The sequence below is a fragment of the Helianthus annuus genome, chromosome 16, assembly GCF_002127325.2.
Source record: "Helianthus annuus cultivar XRQ/B chromosome 16, HanXRQr2.0-SUNRISE, whole genome shotgun sequence".
Classification (NCBI taxonomy): domain Eukaryota; kingdom Viridiplantae; phylum Streptophyta; class Magnoliopsida; order Asterales; family Asteraceae; genus Helianthus; species Helianthus annuus.
The window spans coordinates 66,155,781-66,173,426 of NC_035448.2; the positions used below are offsets into that span (position 1 = coordinate 66,155,781).

The window sequence follows — 17,646 nt, forward strand, 5'->3', positions numbered from 1 at the left end:
TGGTTCCATTTTTCTCGTTCCCTTTTTCATCCATTACCACCATGAGTGTGTTTTATTCTGCAAAAACTAAAAGATTAGACTAAACTAAGGATAGATCCGCGGAATGCCTCCGTGGTGCGCCACGTTTATAAGGGTCCTTGGCTAGACCCGATTCCCGGTTATATATCTTCTGAGTGGAGTGCCTTGCTTCCCAAGTTACACCGTCGGAGAGCGGCATCCAAGCTTGAATCAATAACCTTCATGTAATTGACTGGGTCGTCGTCCTCTATTCTCTTCCCAACTCCGAACTTCACCTCATCGTCCCCATACCTCAAAGTCAGTGTCCCGTCATTCATGTCTACCACTGCTTGTGCTGTGGCAAGGAAGGGTCTCCCTAGTATAAGGGGGACCTCGGTGTCTTCCTCCATGTCGAGTATGACAAAGTCGACTGGATAAACGAATCTGCTTACCCTTACCAAGACATTCTCGATGACACCTTGTGGGAACTTGACTGATCGATCAGCGAGTTGTATGCTTATTTTTGTAGGGCTCGTGGTTCCCAAGCCAAGCCTTTTGAACATCGATGAGGGCATGAGGTTAATGCTAGCCCCTAAGTCGGCCAAGGCATTGCGAACGGGTGATTCCCCTATTGAGCATGGAATCGTGAAACTTCCGGGATCGATTTTCTTTTGGGGTAGTTTATTGAGTACGAGGGCAGAGCATTCTTCGCCTAAATTAACTAATTGCAAATTTTCAATTTTCTTTTTATGTGTAAGGAAGTCCCTCATAAATTTAGAGTATTTGGGCATTTGGGTTAGGACTTCGATAAAAGGAATATTGACATGCAATTGTTTTAACAGACTTTCGAATTTTGCGAACTGCTCATTGGTCTTTTGACGAATTAACCTACCGGGGTACGGAACTCGAGGAGCCTTGGTAGGCTCTGGTGATGGGGGAGAGTTCTTTTCCTGCAGATGTGTTGGCATTGTTTCTTCCGTTGGTGGAGGTACTTCTGCAGGCCCTACGGTGCGGTTTCGAAGTGTGATGAGGTGAACTTGCGCCTTTGGGTTTGTTTCGGTATTGCTAGGTAATGTGCCTTGCGGTCTCTCGGAAAAATTTTGTGCTAGTTGATTTATTTGTTTTTCTATGTTTTGAATGCTAGCTTGTTGATTCCTAAAATTAGATTCTAATTGTAGAAATCTTTCCGAGTTTTTCTTATCAGTGTCAGAGACGAGGCGAGATATAGTATCTTCGAGCCTTTCTCGTCCACCTTGTTGTTGAGTGAAATTTTGTGACTCATTTCTTGATTGCTGAAAGTTTGTTCGTTGGGTTTGTTGGTTACTACTATTGCCGGTTTCCCTCCAACCAAGGTTTGGGTGGTTTCGCCATCCTTGGTTGTAAGTTCCCGTTGGAGGACCCGACGGCCTAGGTCTATTATCAATGTAGTTTACCATTTCTTGTTGATCGTCCGTTTCTTTCATGCAACTCCAATTTTCATGTGACCCACCACACCCTTCACAAGCCATAACCGAGACTGTTTTTGTCATTTCTAATTTTTTTATTTTTGAAGAAAGGGCCTCGATTTGGGCTTGTAAAGAGGTGCTTTCGTCGACCTTATGGGCGCCCGGGGCGATAGACTTATTTCCCCGGGGAGTGTGCCATTGAAAATTGGTTTGAGCAATTTCCTCAATCTGATTATATATTTCGTGTGGGCGTCGATTACCTAAAAGTCCCCCGGAGCTAGAATCAAGTGTCTGCCTAGTGTGTGGCAACAATCCATTGTAGAAAGTGGATACTTGTTGCGATATTGCGAGGCCGTGATGGGGACACTTGCGTAATAGCTCCTTGAACCTTTCCCAAGTTTCATATAAGGATTCCCCGTCCTCTTGTGAGTATGTATTAATTTCAGCCATTAATTTAGCAGTTTTAGAAGGAGGGAAATACTTATATAGAAACTTTTGGGCTAGTTCATCCCAGGTGTTTACCGATCCAGCTGGGAGGGTGTTGAGCCAAGCTTTCGCTCGGTCTTTTAGTGAGAATGGAAACATACGGAGGCGGATGGCGTCGTTCGATGCTCCATTGATCCGAAAGGTATCACATATTTCTAAGAAATTAGTTATATGTAGATGAGGATCCTCGTCCGCAAGCCCGTGGAAGGTTGCGGAGTTTTGGAGCATTTGTATCAAATGCGGTCGAAGTTCGAAGTTATTGGCTTCGACATTCGGAGCATTGATAGCGGCGCCTAGATTACCTACGGTGGGCCGTAGATAATCCATAAGGGTACGTTGGTCCGCCATTGGGGGTGGATCACCCGAAACCTTCTCTTGGTTTTTGGCTTTTAACCTTTTTCTGAGAAAGCGTTCGGGTTCTTCTAGTGGTTCCTTTATGTCTTTATTGGAACTGGAGCTCATACACTACGTGAGGATGGCGTCGGGTTCCAAGTCCTGCAATAAAAACAGAAAAGAACGTTGGTCAGAAGGTTCACCACAGCCCCGTGTTGAGTGAACACGGCCCCGTGGTCGGAATTACAGTGATTGTTTTTCAGATCCCAGTTACTGGAAGTTGGACACGGCCCCGTGTTGCACCGGCACGGCCCCGTGGTCAGCTTTCTGTAACTTGAAAAACAAAAACTGCCAGTAACGTTGCTGAGCACGGCCCGTGTCCGACCAGGCACGGCCCCGTGCTGAGCTCTGCAGAAGCTGAAAATCTAAAAAAAATCCTAAAAAAAATTAAAGAAAAATAAAAATATGATTAGGCTGTTGATTCCTAACTTTCTTAAAATCCTTGTGTCCCCGGCAACGGCGCCAAAAACTTGATGTGTGTCGGTGTGTATATATTTTTAGATATATATTTAAGCCCTTTTTACACTTTTAGCCAAGTTTTAAATTTATAAAACACGATATTCACTAACACTAAACACACATATGGGCAAGTGCACCCATCGTGGACGTAGTATAGTGTTGGTAAGATACCGAGGTCGTCCAAGGACACAAGAGCTTTTAATACCGGTTTATCCTCAACGTCTAATCAAATCAAAAAGTTAGAAAAATGTTTTAAACTAAGAAAAATAAAAACTAACTAAATGCTGAAAATAAAAATAAAATAAAAACAGATAGACAAGATGAATCACTTGGATCCGACACGTGTATTAGTATAACCTTTGATTATTTTCGCACTTTTGCACTTGTTTAAGAGATTATCTTAGTTATTGTAGTAGGCCCCTCTTTTGAAGGCGACGTTACCCTCAACCCAGTAGTTTGAGTCAGCAAGGATACAATCCTAAAGGGTCGGATTATTGAAAGATAATGAATTAAGTTATTAATGCAAATTATGGTAGGCCCCGCTTTTGGCGGTGACGTTACCCTCGGCTAAGTAGTCTGAGTCAGCAGGGATACAGTCCTAAATAGCCGGGTTATAGTATTAATAGTAGTTAACTTATGAGGGGGTCAAAGAGTTTGGATCCCCGCCATCCAATACCTATGGGCATTGAAGGAGATCCTACTAAATTTGACCCAGGTCCCAAGCAGGACCTCTAAACGCTGAACAAGGGCAAGACCCTTACCAAACTGTTCCCTTAACCCCCGACCAGGTAGCCAACATACCTCCATATAGACCGTGGAGATATGAATGGTGAAAATCTTTTATTTTATATAGACAGTAAAATAATGCCAAGACACCACGGACAAACGATAAGGAAAGATCACCTTCAACATAAGTAACTAGTTATTAAAGTCATTAATACAAAACCAAATAAAAAGTGCAAAAGATTAAAAATAAAAAGTATTATACTAAACACTTGTCTTCACCAAGTGATGTAAGAGACTTAGGCAAACATGGCCTTGATTGTCAAGAACTCTTACAATCAATCTTGAATCCCGAGACGACTCACACACTCTACGATGGACAATGGATGATGGTGGTGGATGATGGTGTTATGGTGGTGGTGGGTGGTGGATGAGGTGTGAGAGAGGTGGTGTGCCAAGGGATGAGAGAGAATGAAGCCAAGCTCCTCTATTTATAGGCTGAACAGAAGGCTGGACACGGCCCCGTGCCCGTCTGACATTCTCTCACTTCATTAATTGTAATTGCGAAGTACAATTAATGCGCCTGCTGTACTTTCACCACGCCCCCGTGCTCGCTGGACACGGCCCCGTGGTGGGCAATGGAAGCTTCTACTGGTTTGTCTTTTCTGCTGCTTCCTGGGCACGCCCCCGTGTTCGCTGGACACGGGGCGTGTTCAGACTCTGTTTCTTCTCCTTTGCCTTGGGAGGTGCCGTTGAGGGTCCGGGCAGTCCACTTTTGTTCCTTTTCTTGTATTTATGGTAGAATTAGTTGTCTTTTTGCTTCTTTTGTGATTTTGAGCTCATTTCATCCTGAAAATACAAAAGGAAGACAAAAACACTCTTTTTCCAACATTAGTACTTAAAAAGGGTTAGTTTTATGCCTTAATTGATGTGATTTATATGTTGCATTTTACACACATCAATGGGGCTATGGCAGTCTGGACACGGCCCCGTGGGGACCGGGCACGGCCCCGTGTTCAGGTGCCAGTGACAAAAATTTAAGAAAAGAAACAGAAGGCTGAACACGCCCCCGTGTCCAGTTACCTGAACTGGGTGATTTGCTGCAGATTGTGCAGCACGGGGCCGTGTCGGGTGGAGACGGCCCGTGCTGAGCCTACTGTAATGGGAGATTGTTGTCGGATTGCTCTGTTTTAGTGCATGGGGCTATGGCAGTCTGGACACGGCCCCGTGGGGACCGGGCACGGCCCCGTGTTCAGGTGCCAGTGACAAAAATTTAAGAAATGAAACAGAAGCCTGGGCACGGGGGCGTGTTCAGCAAACACGGCCCCGTGTCCAGTTACCTGAACTGGGTGATTTGCTGCAGATTGTGCAGCACGGGGTCGTGTCGGGTGGAGACGGCCCGTGCTGAGCCTACTGTAATGGGAGATTGTTGTCGGATTGCTCTGTTTTAGTGCATGGGGCTATGTTTCTCGTTTCCCTTGTTATCCTTCACCATCTAGAGTGTGTTTTATTTCTTATAACACCATCCAAACCATCATTTCATTAATAATCATAGAGAGGATTACATAGTCCTAAAAATTAAAAATAGATAAGAAATAAAAAGTCCTAAATTAGATAGATTTAGTGAAACATAAAGTTATCATAAGGAGTCCTATTCCCTTGTTAAGAACCAAAATTCCGGGAATTCATTCTTGGTAATGTAGTAGGACTTCTTAGCCGAGTGTTATCTTCCTAGATGCTTTTTAAAGCCATTCTTCTATTTCTCTTGGGAGAAAGAAGGTGGCCTCGTTTTCATCTTGCGGAGGAGAAGGAGTAGCGCCAACCGGAACTTCTTGCAATATGTCCCTAGGAGGCCCCGGGTGCATGGCATACCACTCGGCTGGTATGATAACTTCAGGCACCACGTTCCATGCCCTTTGGGTTATTATAGGTACCAAAGGGGGCGATGCGAGAATGTTCAACCTCTGGTGCAGGAGGTTAACTTCCCGGAGACACCCTTCCAGTCCCACCGTTAGATGGTTGATGCGGTCTACCAAGGCTTCTTCCACCCCCGTCATTTCATCTATAGCTTCTCTTAGGGCGTAAACATAGTTTACAAGAGAATCTTCCCCCGTAGACGACCTCCTTCCGTTTCGGTTGTTCCTTGAGTGAGGTGCAGACGTTCCGCTTGTTCTGCTTGCCTGAGAGGAAAGACCGTAACGAGCTCAAATTTTTGTAAAACAGTCCCTCGGGCACGGCCCCGTGTCCAGATGTCTGTAAGTTTTCATATCAAGGAATTTTGTAGTTTAAATTATTTTACTGATTTATATGTAGAGTTTAAGCACAAATAATTTAAAACAAAGTTTGCATGACTTATTTTAGACAAGATTCCTTGAATAAGATCTTACAAACACTTCATTAAAGGTTGAAATCATGAAGTTTCCAACTCTAATGGAGATGTTAACTAAAAATTGAGGGAGAAGGTGATGGACAAAAGTGGAAAAGACAAGAGGGTTCTTGAGAACCTTCTTTTAGAACATACCTAGGATAGTATGAGTGAAGATCTCAGGAATCTCTGTCTTTTGAAGTGGTCCAAATGAGCAGGAATCATGCTGTATTTATAGAAAACGACAGCATGTTGGACACGGCCCCGTGTGCAGACAGAATCCTGACACATTTTTGTCCGTATTCTGATAAAATCAAAAAAGAATCTTTTGGTGGACACGGGGGCGTGTTGGCCGGACACGGCCCCGTGTCGAAGGGCTGATTAAGAAGGTTGTCTATTGTTTTAAGGAACCTATCCAGATCGGGTGGTTCCTTACTAGATGGAACAACCCCAAAGTGCCTAAGATACCTTAATTGACTTAGGTTAAGACGAGAACGCAAGAGGTTGTCGGTGAGGGTGATTCCTATGCTATATGTAGGTGGACAAGTCCAACCCTTTTTCGGGCTCTCGTTAAAGAAGGTATATGCCGAATCGCTCAGGTCTATGTATGCATCGAACGAAGTCGATGAAGAGTCCTTCACGGCACAATCGACACAGGGACGACTATCGTCCAAGTCTTTGCTAGAGTCGAAGGTATTATCGGGAGCAACGAGGTTGTTTGAATGCGATCCCAACACTTCTTCTTGGTTATTGTCTTGAGATGAATTTAGGAAATCCATCCTAAGTTCTTTTAACCAATTAAGAATCAGATCTTCTAGTTGAAATAGTTCATCAAGAAGCATTTCTCATAAAATATTTGGTTGGGCGCTTTCGAGGGAGAGATAAGGATTATTTTTACTTTCGCCCCTCTTAAGGATACAGGGAAACGATGGGTCTATATAGTGGGGCTTATAGTTTAGAAAATAACATTCTAATTCTTTATGTCCGCCTCCACATAATTGACACCATGTACCATAAGAGTGCCGAAAGTAAAAAAATTGTCATCACTCATTTTTGTGTCAGAATTTACCAACCGTCGGGATCTAACAGTTCTGTTTTCAGCAACTGAATCTTGGGCAAGGGGGGTGTGTTGAATGAACACGGCCCCGTGTTCAGCTTACTGTCTGACTTAAAACAGGATTGCTAGTTCCAAAGATTGGGCACGGGGCGTGTTCAGCGGGCACGGCCCGTGCTGAGTTCTGCAGAAGCTGAAAAATTAAGAAAATCCTAAAAATTAAAAAGAAAATAAAAAAAAGATTAGGCCGTTGATTCCTAACTTTCTTAAAATCCTTGTGTCCCCGGCAACGGCGCCAAAAACTTGATGTGTGCAAGGTGTTATATATTTTAGATGTATATTTTAAGCCCTTTTTACACTTTTAGCCAAGTTTTAAATTTATAAAACACGATATTTACTAACACTAAACACATATATGGGCAAGTGCACCCATCGTGGACGTAGTATAATGTTGGTAAGATACCGAGGTCGTCCAAGGACACAAGAGCTTTTAGTACCGGTTTATCCTCGACGTCTAATCAAACCAAAATGTTAGAAAAAGATTTTTAAACTAAGAAAATAAAAATAACTAAAATGCTGAAAATAAAAATAAAAATAAAAACAGATAGACAAGATGAATCACTTGGATCCGACTCGTGTGTTAGTGTAACCTTTGATTATTTTCGCATTTTTGCACTTGTTTAAGAGATTATCTTAGTTATTGTAGTAGGCCCCTCTTTTGAAGACGACGTTACCCTCAACCCAGTAGTTTGAGTCAGCAAGGATACAATCCTAAAGGGTCGGATTATTGAAAGATAATTAATTAAGTTATTAATGCATAATGTGGTAGGCCCCTCTTTTGAAGGCGACGTTACCCTCAGCTAAGTAGTCTGAGTCAGCAGGGATACAGTCCTAAATAGCTGGGTTAAAGTTTTAATAGTAGTTAACTTATGAGGGGATCAAAGAGTTTGGACCCCCGCCATCCAATACCTTTGGGTATTGAAGGAGGTCCTACTAAATTTGACCCAGGTCCCTTGCAGGATCTCTAAATGCTGAACAACGGCAAGACTCTTACCAAACCGTTCCCTTAACCCCCGACCAGGTAGCCAACATACCTCCATATAGACCGTGGAGATATGAATGGTGAAAATCTTTTATTTTATATAGACAGTAAAATAATGCCAAGACACCACGGACAAACGATAAGGAAGAATCACCTTCAACATAAGAAACTAGTGATTAAAGTCATTAATACAAAACCAATTAAAAAGTGCAAAAGATTAAAAATAAAAAGTATTACACTAAACACTTGTCTTCACCAAGTGATGTAAGAGACTTAGGCAAACATGGCCTTTGATTGTCAAGAACTCTTACGATCAATCTTGGATCCCGAGATGACTCACACACTCTATGATGGACAATGGATGATGGTGGTGGATGATGGTGTTATGGTGGTGGTGGGTGGTGGGTGAAGTGTGAGAGAGGTGGTGTGCCAAGGGATGAGTTGAAATGTCTCCAAGCACTCCTATTTATAGGCTGAACAGAAGCTCGGGCACGGCCCCGTGTCCATCCTTGTCTCTTTCCTCATTAATTGTAATTCGCAATTACAATAAATGCGCCTGCAAGAGTCTGACCACGCCCCCGTGTCTGCTGGGCACGGCCCCGTGGTGGGCAATAGAAGCTTCTAGAGGTTTGTCTTTTCTGCTGCTTCTTGGGCACGGCCCTGTGCTCGCTGAGCACGGGGCGTGTTCAGTCTTCTGTGTTCTTGGTTTTGCTTGGGAAGATGCTGTTGAGGGGTCGGGCATTCCACTTTTGTTCCTTTTCTTGTATTTATGTTAGATTTTGCTGTCTTTTTGCTTCTTTTGTTAATTTGAGCTCATTTAATCCTGAAAATACAAAAGGAAGACAAAAACACATTTTTTTCCAACATTAGTACTAAAAAAGGGTTAGTTTTATGCCATACTTGATATAATTTATATGTTGCATTTTGCGCATATCATGATCCAAAGATGAAATTGAGTGTTTATGTATGTTTAATTTCGTTAGACATGATGAAATTATGAAATAATTGAGATAAGATCACTTATAAGTGATTAAAAAGTAGATTATGAAGTGGGTTCTGATTATATGATGAAGTTGATAATATACATGTGCTTAGAATCATCAAACATGATTGTAAAAGCAAGATACTTGAACAATTTATAAGTTTGAGTGCATATTCGTACTTACCATGAAATGGATTTTTGTATGATATAATGAAATTGATGTTATAATCATGTTATAGATGCTTGAAATCATCATGTGTATATGAATGGTTAAAATTTTTGTTTAAGTTTGATGTTTGAGTAATTTTCATACACATATGATGCAATGGGTTGTTTCATGGTGATGAAACAATCCCTATGTTCTTATATAATGAATCATAAACTAGCATACAATGAATATAACTTATGTTAACGTGACGTAAACAATCATATGAACTAAGTTGATGAACGTAGTTATAATGGTGGCCTAAGAATAGTGCCCACCGGGTAATTAATGAAATGCCTAAAAGAGTTGTTGAACTTATTTGTGGGTTGTATGTGTAAATAGCCGACATATTCACAAAAGGTTTGCCAAAGGTCCTCTTTGATGATTTCCGATCCAGCCTCAACATTCGCGAGCCTCCCGTTTCAATTGCGGGGGAGTATTAATATATTTAGAATGATTTAATCTTGTGTATGTTATTAGCCATCGGTTAGGCAAGTTGGTTAGTTGTGATTGTGCCTACAATTATGTTGTAATCTCCTATATATTTGAAACTAGGTTATCACCCGGGACTGCTTCCCGGGTTGTTTATTTTCATTAGTTAATAAACATGTATTTTTATTAAAATGTAACATATTATTTCATTAAACTTTTACACAACATTGATTAATTATTAATACAATAATAAATTAAAAAAATGTCTTCATATATGTTAACAATAACAACTTAACTAAATATTGTCATTCATAAATGCATACACGGCCTAATAGTTTTATAACATTAGAGGCCCAATTTTCATTACTAATAACTTAAGAAACCACATGAATATAAGACACTTGACCAAATAGAAAATAAACGAACATATGAGAAACATACTATAACATCAATAGAACGAAACAAAGTTTGAAGTCAATGGAAACAAATAAAAAATTAAACATCATAAATTTCCAAAAGTCTCTTTGTAAACGACGTTAGCAGTTTCATTGGTTGGTTTTCCTTCATCATCGAATATTAAAATTTTGACACATTCTCTCGTCTTTACTCTTGATAACGCAACATACAATTGACCGTGAGTGAAAACAGGGTCTTTTAGATATAGACCAACTCTAGATAATGACTGTCCTTGACTCTTGTTAATAATCATAAGTGTATAAATATGATAAAATACAAACAAAATGTTGACTGTGTATCACCATTTCTATCATATTTGACTTGTAATTTGTAACAATTTTAAGGATTCTATGTCACACGTCTATACACTCACCCCGCACAGATGCAAGTGTCTGGTTCAATTTGTCAAGCAAAGAAGCATTTGCTTTTGACAATTTGAAACTGCTTTATCTTTAAAAAAATAGTAATAACATTATCTTTAGCAATCTTTTGATTTTCCAAATATATATTAGCTTCCACATAATCCACTTCAACCTCCAAAAGAATTTTATTTTCATCCTCTATTTTTTCGCTCCCAAAACCTCTGAATCTAACTTGTCTCTAGAATTTAAGATTTAGTCTCTTTCATTCAAGTTCCCATGAAGAATTCTTAGATTCAAGCTTTGATAATTCATAGAAAATTGATTCGGTTTATCTTCCACTTGTGAGCACCACTGCACCTAGGGCTTTGGTGCAATGTTTCCCAGGCTGAACCAACATGACCTGAAATAATGAAATTTAATTCCTAGTGTGTGTGAGAGAGACCAATGTAAAATGAGTACAATGTCAACTATCTCTTTTTATTTACAGTTCAAAACTTTGTTCAAGATCATCTTGGACTGAAAAATTATATGATTAACTTGCACTCCCTTTTTACAATTCAAAAATTATAATATTAAAGTATAATCAGACATCATACTGAATCTTGTTGGAAACCCGAAAACATTTCCCTTCAAAGAGTTCATTTCTTATAATTATTGGTACGTCGCTCTTTGTTGGCGCAGTCATTTTCTCAAGCACCTCTTCATTCAGTGCTTCTGGAATCTGCATGCAACCAAAGGACCAAAATAATCAAATTTATTATTTGACCCGACCAGTTTTGTATTAGCTTACATATAATAATCAGAAATCTTTAAACTATCTACCAACAATAATTTGGCTTCAACCCCTTCAGCAGATGCAAGATGCAGCTCTTTTTTTATTTCTTCATCTAACTTCTCTCTATATGTTTATACATTGAGTAGTACCTGCATTAGAAAGAGTTACCTATCTAAAACATCATGCTCAAAGATAGATTCAATTCTTCAAAGTCCAAAACTCAACGTGCGCCCTCACAAATAGAATCCTAAAAGAGGAGAAATAAGAGTGTAAGTTAAATAGTGCTACAAAAATAACCACATTCCAACAAAACCTTCCATAACCTATTACTTGGCCTTCTTTAAAAGCCAAAAAAGTTGTTTAACTGCTCTCGAAGCACCCTATTACACTAACATAATTGGATAAGTCATAAGCAAGACAGTAAAGGTAAAAGATCACCTGACCCCAATAAAGATGTTTCAACAAAAACACTTTACTTAATGAACAAATGAGCAAGCTATTACAATCATATTAACTCCTGCTAAAATAAATTAAAACACATAGTTTTTCAAATACAGAACCATCGACTAAAATGTTGATACATGTAAAATTGATGCATCTCATAAACATTTGTCAGTCATCACAGTATTACAAAAAAGGTTAAGTACAAACAACTGACGGAATTATCCCTCACTATTATAACATAATCATTACAGAATTGGAGTCTCACCTCAAGAACTCAATTTGCAATGCACTATAATTTCAATCTTCCTAGTCAACCTAGAAATCACATCCTTCTAAATAAACCGCAATATGAAAAACTTCAAAATGGCAAGCTTGTGACAAATTAAGAAAACAAAAAATAATAAGGTTAAAAGTAGGGTGAAAAACTAAAGATCTCAAATAAATAAAAAAAAACAAAGAAAAAAATCTCAAGAGTAGCTACTAAGTATGTACCAATATGCTAACTTGGTGCTCATTTTAATATTGAGAATACACACTCAAGCATGATCAGAGAGGTAACTATTAGTTCTTAATACTGTTGAATAATTAAAGGAATACATTATAAAATAAAAGTTTAGCCTTTAGAGAACCACTCAGACCTTGTCATATGAACCTAGGAGAAAGAAATAGCATTACATAATTACAAAGTAAATATTTAAGTAGCCCTAACACTCCTTTAAAGAAAAACTTCATAAAGACAAAAGGAAATAGAATGAAAATGAGTGAATTGTTAGATTTCTTTAAAATTAGCTAACCTGTTATCCAAGCAGGACCACATAACCTCAATATCCACTTATTCAATCAGCCTCATCTATTGGGTTTGTTTCGACTCTATAACAACCCAAGGTAGATAACTTGGCTCAGGGCTTAGGCTAAAAGGACTGACCAGTGGAGCTCGTTTCCCTAGCACCATGTCCTTTATAGAGTAATCATCTCCATTTGAAATGAAAAAAAATACATACTATTAATTTATTTATTTATGTAAAAATTAAGAAGGTAGCAATTTAATTATACTTGTTCATCAATCATTATAATACTAATATCACGTTCATCTTTGTCACGGCGTCCAGCTCTCCCACTCACCTGTAAGTAAAGAAGACACGAAAACACAATAAGAAACTTATTTCAAGAAAAAATGCAGATAACTATTATGTTATAGTGTTATGGTACCCACCTGAATATACTCACCAGATCCTAGTTACCGATGGCTATCACCCCACATTTTAGACTCAATATAAAGTTCAATTAAGTCAGGCTCTGGCCGACTCGTTTACACCCCTATCCATAATCCTTTACACAACAGATTTGGTTGCTTCAAGATAATAACATAAACAGTTTGCGTTGTTAAATGATCAGCTTTAAAACCTTTTAGCTCTATAAATGAGCTTTCTTTGGTTTTTATTATTGACTCTCCAAGCGTGACCTTCCATTCTCCATCAAGCGACCTCACTGTAAAGTTGAGAAAGAAAGTTAAAAATAAGAAATTGTAGGTAGGATTTGTAGTGGAATATTAAATTAACAAAAAATCATTAAAAGCTTTCCATGAAAAATCTTGATTCTTTCAATATAGATGACAAAAACTAATAATTGAAAACTCAAATATAGAATAGTTAATCATAAATCCATTTCCCAAAAACATATATTTCAATGGAAGACTTAAGCACAAAACATTTGAATATGTGTAATAGCAGACTGTAACATATGTTGTGTTAACTATCAACATGTTGATTAACAAAGGATCACAACTCACAAGTGCCAAAATCACCTTAGATACCCAAAGGCATTTCATCGAGCATCTGGTATACACATATTAAATCCAATGAAGTAACATCACTTTAGAATCAGTACAACCCCAAACCACATGTTAATAAATAATCACTGCTGAAAACATCATTCTTAGCTTGAGATTTAGGATTTTGAGAGTATAAATTTCAATCAGTAATAAATTTCAATCAGTTCATTCTAAAGTATAAATTCAAAATTCTTTTTTTTTTTGAATTTATCATCTTCCCCAATTGAAAGCCTAGCAGTCGTCCGACCACATATAAATTCAATTTTTTTTTTTTTACATTGAGGGTTTCGATGACGGATTTCAAACTTACCTTGAGGGTTTCGATGACGGATGGGAATGGAGAAGAAGATTACCTTTAGGAAGTCAATACATCTCGTCAATACATCTCTGATATTTGCAGACTCCATTGGAAGCCTTTAATCGGTTGTTGAATTGAAATTGACAATCACCTTAAACGGAAGATTGAAATCAAAGCAGAGGATAATCAGAAAGCATCAGCGGCGATGAATCATGGTCGGCATATGAAAGCGGCGATGAAGTTTTTGGTTAGGGTTTACAGGGAGAATAGGAGAGAAAGCGGCGATGATGTTCTGTAGTGTTCTTGAATGAAAAGAAAATTTTAGAAACAATATATACCCGGGTCAAAATCCGGATCCCGTGTATACCCCCATATGAAGAAGAAAAAAAAAAGACCCGGAATTTTGGAGCCAAAACCAATTTCAAAAAGTCCTATGGTGATGCCACCTCATTTTCCAAACCCTCATAACATGACACATAAGCCCTTATTTATCATGTTTATATATATATATATAGATATTGAATAGAGAGACAGGCAACCAATCATTTACCAAAACAATCATGATAGAATTATTTTGAGGGCATGAAATACATTTTGGAATGGGTGATTCAATTACATCAACCAACCAAACACTTTTTTCTTTATTTCTTTACAATGGTACATTTCATTCCGTCTCTCATTCCTATATACAAACAATCCTAGGAGTACAGATGTCTGATCATAAACCAAGAAGGGCTTTTCCCTATTTTTTTAATATCCCCTAGGCATAGATATCTTCACCCTTTTTCCTTTCTTCACTTGGATTTTCTCAACGAGTTGATCGGATGTAGCAGATTATGTGCAGGTAATATTAGTTTTTTTCCCTTTGTAGTTTTAGTTCTTACTTCTTTGCTGGTTAGTGCTCACAGTTGATGTTCTTCCATTCATTCTAGTGGTGATGATGAATTGGTGTTTGACATAACATATTATTTTATTACTTTAGGTGTGTAGATGTAATTAAAGTTTGTAAATTTGTGATTACTAAGGTATCAAAGTCAAACAGAAGGTAATAAGTTTAACAAAAAAAAGTCAACTTGCCATTAATTCTTGGGTTTGTAATTTTTGTTAAAGGGTCTGATTAGTTGGTTAGATTAATGAAATTGTTTTCAACATTTTTGAATCCATAGGTTAATTAAATTGATTGAGTAGGTAGTTACAACAATTAGCTTTCAACTCCTTTGTTTTGTATACATTTATCAGACACAATTTCAAGAAAATAATATACAAAGAAAGATGAATCAAACAACACATAAGCAAAACTAAGTTGAAACAGGTCAAAACTCTACCAACATTGTCAACTGTAATTCTGCAAGGTATCCAGATTCGTGCGCGAAAATTCAGGTTTATAAATTCGATTTTTCGCAAATTTGACATGAAAACGGAAAACTAAATTCCCATTTTGTTCAAATCACATTGAATGGTAAGATGAAATTTGACAGTTGTTTTTAGAGTTAAACGCCATTTTAGTCCCTGTGGTTTGGGTAATTTTGCCAGTTTAGTCCAAAGGTTTCATTTTTCGCGTGTAGATCCAAAAAGGTTTCACCGTTGCCATTTTAGTCCATTGGGTTAACTTCATCCATTATTTCTGTTAACGAGAAGGGCAATTCAGTCATTTTATATGGCTGAATTGTCCTTCTAGTTAACAGAATTACATATAAAATGACCGAATCGCCCTTCTCGTTAACAGAAAAAATGGATGAAGTTAACCCAGTGGACTAAAATGGCAATGGTGAAACCTTTTTGGACCCACAGGCGAAAAATGAGACCTTTGGACTAAACTGGCGAAATGGCCCAAACCAAGGGATTAAAATGCCATTTAACTCTTTTTTTATATAGGCTAACATTAGTTTATAAAAATGTGAAAAGATAAGTGCATAGGTGGTTATTAAAATGGGTATGAAAAAAACCATATTAACCAGACCCTGATTGCAAAGTTGCATTACTATCTGCAACAGAAAATTCAAATCATAAACTAACTTCTGAATTTTGATCTCTTGCCTATTGGATCAGGTGGACATTCCCAAGCATACCTTTATTCTTTTGGGCATTAGGATAGCGAACATAGCGTTGCAACGTGCTGATTTTTATGTGTTTCTATATAAATCTTATCCAAGAACGAGCTGCTGCAACGTGTGGTTTACGCCTACTAGTTTGATTTAAGTTTGAAACACAATTACGACAAGTAGAAAAAACAAAAGTAGATATACCTGTGTCACGATTCTGAACTTTGATCGTTTTGCTTAGCAAAATCGCTTTCTTTGGCGGGCTCAGTTCAGCAAATGGTTTTGTGTCTTTACTCTTTTGACTTATCTTCTTGGGTGGGTTAGGAAGTTGTGGTTACCGTTTGTTTTAGGAAGATCTAGCTTTCAGTTCCGATGAGTTCTACACCGGTGAAACTCATTTCAGAATGCTTCATCAAACCACTGGACGACCTCTCACAGTCACCGGAGGCAAAGCAGCCTATCCATTTCACACCTTTTGAGCTGGCCTGGCTCAACGTCAAATACGGCCAAAGAGGTCTCCTTTTCAGAAAACCACCTTCACCCGATTATTTCTCAATAAACACATTCTTGAATCACCTCCAACACTCTCTCTCCGCCACCCTCACACATTTCTACCCGCTCGCTTCCCGTTTCACCACTCGAAAACAAGAAAACCCACCTTCATACGTCATCTACTTGGATCCAGAAAACACCCCTGGCGCCAAGTTTATTTATGCCAAGGCGGGTGCCACAGTATCCGACGTTAGTGACCCACCTGACGTACCTTTACTTGTCCATTCGTTGTTTGATCTTAATACAGCCATTTCTTATGACGGTCACACGCTGCCGTTGTTATCCGTTCAGGTAACTAAGAAATGACAAAAGGAATGTTTGGTAATTATGATTGATATTTACGCACTCTACCCTCTACGATGACTAATTACAATGTGTCTAATACAGGTGACCGAACTTGTGGATGGAATATTCATCGGTTGCTCCGTCAACCACATGGTGGCCGACGGGACCTCTTTATGGCATTTCATGGCTACCTGGAGTGAAATATTCAGATCCGAAGGGAAATCAATTTCTCGTCCTCCGGTATTCAAGCGATGGGTGCTGGATGGATATGATCCTATTATCAATATCCCCTACAACCATCAAGATCAGTTTATTGAACGATTAGAAATCCAAACCTTTAAAGAGCGATTCTTCAAGTTCTCATCAACGGCCATCTCCAAGCTCAAAGCAACAGCAAATTCTGAATGCAATACGCATAAGATTTCAAGTTTACAAGCTGTTATCGCGCTTTTATGGAGGTGCATCACCCGTGCGCGATGTCTACCACACGACCATGAAACCACTTGTTCGTTGATGCTTTCTACCCGGCCTAGGTTGAACCCACCTTTGTCTGATGATTATTTTGGCAACCCAGTTCAGTTTGTGGGAGGAAAAGCATGTGTGGGGGATTTGTTGGCTCATGGTCTCGGTTGGGCGGCTTTCCAGCTACATGAAGCTGTGATAAACCACGATGATCAAGCAATCAAGGAAGAGGTTGAGTCATGGATAAGAAGCCCAGTGATATATAAAATGAGTCAGCTGAATGATCCGAACCTGGTGCACGTTGGGAGCTCACCAAGATTTGACATGTACGGGTGTGAATTTGGGTTGGGTAAAGCGGTCGCGGTTAGAAGCGGGTGCACCAACAAATGTGACGGTAAGATAACAGTGCAACCGGGGCGAGAAGGAGGCGGTAGCATGGACGTAGAACTTTGCCTTATGCCCGAGTGTATGAAAAATATTCAATCTGACCAGGAGCTCATGAGTGCTCTAACGTTTGTTTTGTAACATGTATTTTTATTTAAAACAAATATTATTC

At 38.9% G+C, this 17,646-nt stretch overlaps 1 protein-coding gene, 1 long non-coding RNA gene and 1 other non-coding gene across 12 annotated transcripts; 2 read left to right on the forward strand and 1 right to left on the reverse strand.

Moving 5' to 3' along the window:
- The first annotated feature begins 1,791 nt into the window (after nucleotides 1-1,791).
- LOC118488676 lies at nucleotides 1,792-1,898 on the forward strand. Its single transcript, XR_004885220.1, has one exon. It is a non-coding gene; the product is annotated as a small nucleolar RNA R71 (small nucleolar RNA).
- Nucleotides 1,899-10,278: 8,380 nt separating this feature from the next.
- On the reverse strand, nucleotides 10,279-14,068 carry LOC110896010. Of its 8 annotated transcripts, XR_004884355.1 has the most exons (7): nucleotides 13,805-14,065; nucleotides 12,834-13,108; nucleotides 12,674-12,742; nucleotides 12,415-12,592; nucleotides 11,224-11,423; nucleotides 10,998-11,122; nucleotides 10,279-10,801 (listed from the first exon to the last, which is right to left on the reverse strand). It is a non-coding gene; the product is annotated as an uncharacterized LOC110896010 (long non-coding RNA). The 8 variants fall into 8 exon arrangements; XR_002567573.2 differs by having other exon boundaries at nucleotides 12,415-12,742; nucleotides 13,805-14,066; XR_002567572.2 differs by having other exon boundaries at nucleotides 10,991-11,122; nucleotides 12,415-12,742; nucleotides 13,805-14,066.
- A 386-nt stretch (nucleotides 14,069-14,454) lies between these two features.
- LOC110896009 (uncharacterized acetyltransferase At3g50280) lies at nucleotides 14,455-17,646 on the forward strand. 3 transcript variants are annotated; one of them, XM_022143419.2, is made up of 3 exons: nucleotides 14,455-14,593; nucleotides 16,116-16,634; nucleotides 16,731-17,646. In XM_022143419.2, exons 2-3 carry the CDS (start codon nucleotides 16,164-16,166, stop codon nucleotides 17,613-17,615), a joined length of 1,356 nt encoding a protein of 451 aa, XP_021999111.1. In that variant the 5' UTR covers nucleotides 14,455-14,593; nucleotides 16,116-16,163; the 3' UTR covers nucleotides 17,616-17,646. The 3 variants fall into 3 exon arrangements, with proteins under 3 accessions (XP_021999111.1, XP_021999109.1, XP_035841705.1); XM_022143417.2 differs by having other exon boundaries at nucleotides 14,466-14,593; nucleotides 15,799-16,634; XM_035985812.1 differs by having other exon boundaries at nucleotides 14,482-14,593; nucleotides 16,142-16,634.

What these genes read in the sequence shown, in the direction of transcription:
- LOC110896009 (XM_022143419.2), top strand. Translation starts at nt 16,164, where the DNA reads ATGAGTTCTACACCGGTGAAACTCATTTCAGAATGCTTCATCAAACCA. An exon ending in TGCCGTTGTTATCCGTTCAG is followed by an intron (nt 16,635 to 16,730) that starts GTAACTAAGAAA and finishes TGTCTAATACAG; the next exon opens with GTGACCGAACTTGTGGATGG.